Genomic DNA, 8368 nt, shown 5'->3' with positions numbered 1-8368 from the left:
CAGTGAGATACTGAAAACAATTATACTAAACAGGACTGTTTCTAGCACTGAAACTTATGGCACTTCAGTGCTTAATAATGCTCCTCTTGGCAGCTCCCTTCTAAAAACCTCCAATGCTTCTGAACAGACAGCTAGTTTTCTGTTCATTCACCAGTTTTGGGCTCACAATTTTACCTTTTAAATTTCTTGTAAAACTGTTGTGAAGCATAGCACCAAAAGGCCTTGCAAAAGTCAACATACATCAAACACATGTGAACCACTGTCCACATATATAGTGAACCCCTCATAGGAATGAATCAAGGATAGGATCAAAGTGGACTGATTAGATTAGGACAGCACAACTGACTTAGCTTACTTAGTATTTAGAAAGGCAATTAACAATATGTTGTTGTGTCTTTTGGCTTTTCCCGGTTAGGGGTCGCCACAGCAGAACTCCGGTCCGCTAATGATTGACAGTGGATTTTTACGTGCCGAGTTGCCAGCCCTGACGCACAACCTTCAATGAAGGTATGCCCATTCATGCATGTCTCCACACAGAAGATGCTCTAGCTGAGAATCGAGCAGGACAAGGTCTTACTGTGAGGCAACAATGCTACTGCAGCACCACCACCGTAGTCAGTATACCAGATAAAAATACAGTGATGAAATCAGACAGATTTTGAATACATCATAGGGTGGTACCATGGGTAAAACACTGCTTAGCAAATAGACATAGTGGGTAATGGTTAATGGCGCTCACTTAGATGAAGTGATGGTAAGAAGTGTGGCAGCACTTGTGTCATTACTGGGTCATGCTTCCACTCTATAACCCCTCTAGAAATCCAGTGTAGCATTGCTGTCTTATTTAATGTACTTATTTCAGGATGATGCCATATGCAGTCACAGTAGGTCCCATTCCCGAACATAAGCCACTGATTGCTGCACAATCATTGTATACCTGGTTGACCCAGACCTGCAGCAGATTAAAAAGATAGCCATTACTACTTCAAATTGGTTGAGGATTCTTGCTGAGACTTTTTCAGCCATACACTAGAAGACCTTAAGTTGAGAGACCAACACATAAGCATTCAAATGAGGAATAATACTTTTTCCATAAAACTTTGGTAGGTAAGCTATATAATTATTATCTGTCCCTTGTCATCCAATATGGTAGAATCAATCAAATCTCGAATAAGAACTATACTGAGGTGTAGTAGAGGAACAGGCAAATTCCTGACTACGCAAAACATATGTAGTTGTGATGATGTGAGGTATTGCCAGCTATGTCAGAAGAAGCAAGGTAGAGGATGTGTAACATATGCCAGCATAGCTAGCTAGAGTTTTGTAAAGAATTAAATGTAATTTGTATATCAATCTGATTTGTACAGGTGCCTGTGTTGAAAATGCATTTGTAAAGCTGCTTGTGTTAAAAATGTACCAACAGTGGGTCCTACTGGACAGAAAAGAAATACACTCATATGTCAGACTGTATTGTAACTGTTGAAATGAATATATTGTACCAGGGGATACTGGAAGTGAAGAGGTTAATCTCAGTCCAGCTAACTTTGAAAAATAGTCTGAAATTAAATTACCTAGTTTAGGCCACAAAGATTGTATCTTACAGTTCTGATAAAATGTTTGTAAAAACCAAAACTAGGATTCCTACTGTTTTGTTTTTAGGGGTGAACTAATTGCTAACCTGGAAGGGTGGAAGTTTTTGAAATGTTTTTATAGCTTCCAGATGCTATAACACATCTTAGCACAGCTCTTTGTCTGTTTATTATGACACTTATGTGCTAGATTCTGGTTCCGTTTCTAGTAAAGGGGGTAGTGTGGGAACCAGAATTCAGATGACCAGATGTGTGTGATGTCATTCTGTAAGCCAGCACGGAAATGTTGAATTAATACTAGTTGAGACAGAAGTCTCAGGGCAGTCTGTTTACGAAACCTGACAAAGAAGGACCACTCATCCACGTCATCTTGCCTTGCTCTAGTAAGTGAACTAGGGGTCAGTAATTCTTTAGATCAGTCAGCAGAATACAGCGAAATTAGTTAAGTATTATCTTTCTGTATCTGTGTGAACCTTTCCATCTGTGTTATTTTTAATATTTCCTGTGCTGAAATGCTGGTGTTTATTGTAAATACATATTTAGTATTTTCATGTTCTTTTATTATTTATTATCAAATATATTTAAACTTTTCATTGTAGCTTGTCTTTCAGAGATGATTTTAACCTTTGAGAGTACTTATATATATATATATATATATATATATATATATATATATATATATATATATATATATATATATATATATTTGGTGACACTGTGGCTGTTCCTGAAAGCCTTGCTGCATTGGTCAAACACTACCATTTGTATTAGTATTAATTTTTCTCAGTATAATTGGGTATCCTTGTAACAGCCTTAAAGTAGCTGGCTTTGGAGTGTTCTGGTGGCAGTATCTACCCTATAGTCTGGGCAGAGGGACAGTGAAGGAAAGTATTTAAAACCCTCTCCAGGGCAGTGGCATATTGGAGCTCATGAAAGCACAGTCATCTGCAAACATAACAAAAGACTTAAAACAGCCATCTAGTCTACATTAAGCATCAAATATTAGCTTCACTGTGTATGCCAGCTCCTCCATTAACTGGAGGAAAAGGCTGGCAACAGGGGACAGCCATGCCTTATGCCTATACCTATTGGGCCAATGGTGTCAGATTTTTTTATGTTTTTTTTTTATTTAGTACTACAAGGCCAATGTCCTCTCTTCAGATAAGACCTGAGGTGGTATTCAGACTGACAAGGGGAAATTTGGTCAAGGCAGTGAGGAAAGTTTCCCTATTCTTTTTGATACGTGCAAGGGGATCTTCAACATCCACCTGAGCAACCACCAACTCAGGCATGTGGGATATTGGTTTAACATCTAATCCAAAGGTCAACAAACTCAGGAATGCACTACCCCCCTTTATGCTTCACTGCACTGTTGGCACTGGAAAATTAAGCCAACTGCCTGGTGTTGGAACAGAACACACAGTCTTCTGCCCCAAAGACAAGTGTGTTGAGCTACTGAAATTGCTTCACTAAATTCTATCTAAAACAGGCTTGGAAAACTATGTCAGAACCAGATTTTTGTTTATCATTTATTTATTTTAGCAGACCTAAGTTCTCTATGTGATTTTGCTTTTCTCAATTTTTACTGGCAATAACCAACATCTGAAGTATCACGTGTAGTGAGTTATTGTGAATGAGGTTACAGAGGTTCCTTTTCAACCATCAACAAGTTACAGATAAAACTGCATGCATTAACACTTACTAACCTGAACATGCCCTTGAGGCTGCATGAAGCCACCCATCACACCAAACGAACACAGAAGATTACCAGAAGATGCATTAGTTGCTAGTGCAGGTATGATGGTATGATATGGACGCTTTCCAGGTGCTAAGCAGTTTGGATGACTGGGACACAAGGAAAAACCCGCTCCTCTATTCTGGAAACAAAAATTACTACTTCAGTAAATAGCAAGGAAATAAGTAACAATACAATGTCAGAACAAATTTCTAATTTACACATATATGCATACAAAAAAAAAAACAGCTGTTCTCATTATAAGCAAAATGAGCTTCTGCAGCCTGAAATGAATTAAAATCTGTGTAAAACACACTTTATTATACAGTAGGCACATTTGTCTGAAAAAAATAAGATTTCATCAGACTGATGCAACATAAATCAGAAAACTGACTAGTCAATAATTCAGCTTCTATCTATCTTACAGTACTGTCCCTGCTTGTATTTTCAAGCTCTGACTTTGGAAAAAAAACCCTGAGACAGTATTATATAAAATATAAATATTATATTTATAAAATACAAATATAGCATAGCAAGGAAAGATAATGACCACTTCAATGGAGACTGATAGGGAATAGACTGCAGAACATGAAATAGTTGCTGTCAATGACCAGCCAGAACAGACTTGTGTTGCTGTTGTCCAAAAGTGATCATTAAAAGAACAAAATTATATTGCATGTCAAATACCACCCTGGATAAAGGTTTCTAGGAACATGGATCTCAGAAGTCATATTTACAATGAGATTATCTTTTACTCACTTTTTATTTACTTTCTGTTAAAGAGATAAGTGACAAGATGGATAACTAAAAGAACATCATTTTTCTCAAAACAATGAACTTAAGAGGGAAGATTCTGAGAACATCAGTGCAGCACAGTGGAGAGCATCCTCCATAGTGCTGACCTATTCCAGATCTGATTTGCACTCAGACTGGGCATGACATCTTCCTGAGGGCAACTTACACATAAAATAGCTCCTCACAGCACCAAGCAAAGCAGTCCAAAGGGATTCCCCCATATGCCAGGACTGGATAAGGAGATTCTGCAATATTCCATGCTAATAAATCTTATTGTCCATGTGACGACCCACCACTGGACCAGTAATCAAGAAGCCTCAATCCTCACCACTGGCAACAGTGGGGGATGTCCACTGGGAGGATGACAAGTACATATACAGTATTTCCAGATGCAGCTCTCTGCATCAAGTGCAGTTTCCTTTAGAGCCCACAGAGACCACAGTCAGTCCCGGGGATGGTTTCTCCCTCTTTCTCCAGATCCCCAATAAGACTCCCCACTGGCGCAGCTATAGTGTTGAGATCTCAACTGAGTGGCCAAGCCAAGACCTACCAGCACCCTGTCTCTCCAACCAGTGCTTTGTGTCCCTGCACAAGTAGCTGACACACACTCTTTGAGGTTTGATTTACACGCACATACACACCTGGAACAGGCTGGCACAGGTTTACTAGCTATGCCCCCTTCTGCCCAGATTATAAGGTAGTTACCACTGCCACCGGTCAACTCCTAATCAGCTACCTTTAGGCCCTTAATGAAGGGTGTCCAATCTTACTGTGTAATATTAATTCAAATAATAGTTTGACCAAGAGCAAGGCTATTAGGAGAGGCCCACACAGTGTCACCAAACAAATATGCAAGTACTCTCAAAACTTAAATATCTCTACACAGATCAGCCACAATGAAAGGTTTAAATATATTTAATAATAAATAATAAAAGAACAAGTAAATACTAAATATATCTATCTATCTATATATATATATATATATATATATATATATATATATATATATATATATTTACAGTGACATCAGAATTCAAAATCACAGGAAATATTTAAAACAACACTGCAGGACAGTCTCAAATATATCTAAATAAAGCTTTGCTATATTCCTGACTGTATCTAAGAGAATTATAATGTTCCCTAGAAACTTACTTCATTAGGGCAGGACAGATGTGGTGAGTGGATCTTCTAGTTGTTGTCAGGTCAAAGACAGAATACAGAATGGTCTGTCTCTCTAAAAGAATTCTCAAATTAATATCTCAAATATTACTGCTGGTATAGCTTGCAGAATGACATAATTTCTTGTCATATGACTCTAGTTCCCAGATGAAACCCCCACTGCTAGAAGCTAGTAGTATTTAGCATCTACCTGTAAAAAGACACAGACCTCAGATCTTTGGCAGATTTCAAGACTAGTAATTATTTCATCCTAAAGACAATACAGAGAGCTCCCCATTACAGGCATGGTGTCTTTTGTTGCAGTGAAAAATGAAATATACCATCTTTTATTGCATAGCCATAAACTAATTTAATGTCAGCTATTTTTCTGACTGTCTTCCAGTTTACACTGTTAAAATATATACATTTAAACAGTTACAATAGCGCATGTACATTTCTGTTTCATTCCAGTAGGGCCCACTGTGGTTACATTTCAAACTGCATTTTACAAAAACCTTTTCAACGCACACTTCTGTACCATCAGTTTGATATACATATGACATACAGTTCTAATACATCTGTAACACAAGCATTTTATATAAATCGTGTTGATATTCACAAATGGCATATAATTATATACAAAATTCCAGATAGCTGTGCTGGCAGTATCCCCCCTTGTCACAGCCCATTCATAGTACTGCATGTTCCAGATGAATAACTGGTTGGTCCCGTTCTTCTTGTGGGTCATACTACAGGCAAAAAAGCTTCCCTAGAGTACCACTGCTGACATACTGGTGGTGATGCCTAGTCAAAAAAACATCTTGCACAATGCCACCCATATGACAGATGGGAGAATATATGCATGACATGTAACTTGGCCATCGTGAATGCAAACATGGCCATCAAGAATGCATTCTAACTGACCTTGAACTGGGACCGGTATAAAGGGCCTCTAGTGCACCATAATATACCACCTATTTTTAACTATTCTACATGTACAAGCCATTCCCACTGAAACTTAGGGATGACTCACACACAATCTTGCCACACATGTGAGCAGTCCTCAGCCTTCCCCACAATGACTCCCCCCATAGTAGTAGAACAGTTTTGTGCAGCTTGCTATTGCAGGCCAGTCTGGCCTTCCACAATGTTCTCTGTTTACTTCAGCAATATAAATCTCAAACAACTTTGGCATTGCAAGTTTGATTCCCCTTTACAAATCAGGAATACACCTCTACCAGTTCTCATTAATGTGCCAAGCAATGACTGTCAGAGCCCTTCGTTCTGGCCTCAGTCAGGGGTAATTACTTAGCATACTGTTCTAACCCATGCTCAAGATATTTTGGAATTCTGGGGAAGGTCTTTGTAGAAAGTGACAGAAGACAAATCTTCTCTCATGTAACAGTAGTGTTTCTTGAGTGGACATACATCTGAAACAGTTTGATCTGATTTTTTTTTTATCAGATGACATACCTTTATAATGCATAAGCCAGTTACGCAGAGATGACCCTTCAGTGCTGATTAACCCTTAAATATTTTGGTGTTAAGGTAGCTGGGTTTCGAATATTTGTATACAAAAAACTTTATTTCTAGAAACACTACAGAGAAAATATTCTGCTGGAGGGGCATTAGGATAGTTAATCTGATTTAGAACATTGGCAAGACTGTGACTGTAATCCACTGATGCGCATTAGTGTTTTACTGATAAAAAAAGCATTTTAACAAGTGGTGACTTTCTGCATCAACTTGCTTATGGAACTCTTGAAATTATTACCAAGACCACTATAACAACCCAATGAAAATATTTTTCATTACACTACATATCTCCTCCAAAATTTCCTGTACCACTACATAAAATAATGCATATGCAGTTTTTTAAATACAGTTTGTTTTTATCAAGCTGCATATAAAGTATTGCACCTGCCTGTTATCAAGATTCACATGTCTGGACTTTTTACACAGTTTCTTACAATACAAATGCAAACTCACAAAAGCACCTCTTAATTTTTTTGTACAACTTGCACAAATAATAAAAACCTTAAATAAAACTAGAATAATATTTCATCCTTCATTAAGTTATATACAAAGTGATTATTTCAATTTCTCCTTTTGCATGTGTTAGTAGATAATTAAAAATTTTAACCCTCAACAAACATGTAACTCATCCAGATAATTTTATAACCATCATTAAAAACACAGCAAAAATAAACAATGTTCCATCAAACAAGAGTGCAAGTACATGGAATCGATGATATATATAAATGACTTTCATAACAATATCTAGAGTTTTAACCAAGAAAATATTTACTGAAAATGTGTTAGAAGAGCTTATGATGCATTTCATGATAGATTATAAATATTTTGACTGAATTCTAATAGTAAAACAAACGTAACAAAAAAAAATCAGATTACTGTTTGCATATTATAACAGTCTAATTATACCATTTACACCATAAATTCTGTCTATTCACACCTGAATACTTTCACATTAATCACAAATTATATAATACCACAATACATACATAAAACAATATAAATAAAATACTATATATATATATATATATATATATATATATATATATATTGATAGATACAGATACAGTGGATATGAAATTTAAAGTCTTTTTAATTTATATATTTAATATCCTGTTGGAGGGCAACACAAAGCATTTATTAACATTTTCATCTTCAGGTTTAAAATTTATAAAGTAGCTCATAGCAAGTTCTCTAATTTGTCTCAAAATAACAAGATCATTTTGGGTAAGTTAAATTCTTGTCTTATTTGATTGGCGAAGCAGTCCAGATATTTGTATATATCAATCAAAGTTAAATTAACTATTAGTGGAAACTTTTTAAGATCAATTAATTGATTGTTCAATTTTAAATTAGGATTCCTATGAAAGGGTTGAAAACCATCATATACTGACCCAGATCCAAAGATTGAAATAAATCTTGTATAGATAATATGTTAGTTTTAATGTGTTCAAAAGGGTATTGCTTTAGGATTAATGTTTAACTTTAAAATATATTTATAATTCAAAATCACCCAAGTTGGTGTCCACTTAGTAGTAGTTGTATTATAGTTGGCAAT

At 36.2% G+C, this 8368-nt stretch overlaps 1 protein-coding gene across 3 annotated transcripts in view; it reads right to left on the bottom strand.

Annotated features, from left to right (window-relative positions):
* Positions 1 to 8368, bottom strand: part of LOC122801095 (glutathione hydrolase-like YwrD proenzyme) — a 1228450-nt gene that overhangs the window by 353113 nt on the left and 866969 nt on the right. For all 3 annotated transcript variants that reach the window (XM_044070614.1, XM_044070615.1, XM_044070616.1), the window contains exon 9: positions 3296 to 3466. In XM_044070614.1, coding sequence (XP_043926549.1) covers positions 3296 to 3466 — 171 coding nt within the window. The remainder of the gene's footprint in view (positions 1 to 3295; positions 3467 to 8368) is intronic.

The sequence above is a fragment of the Protopterus annectens genome, chromosome 4.part1, assembly GCF_019279795.1.
Source record: "Protopterus annectens isolate FY-2018-M chromosome 4.part1, PAN1.0, whole genome shotgun sequence".
Lineage (NCBI taxonomy): Eukaryota > Metazoa > Chordata > Ceratodontiformes > Protopteridae > Protopterus > Protopterus annectens.
The sequence above is the reverse complement of the archived record's forward strand: the minus strand, read 5'-3'. Positions and strand labels throughout refer to the sequence as shown.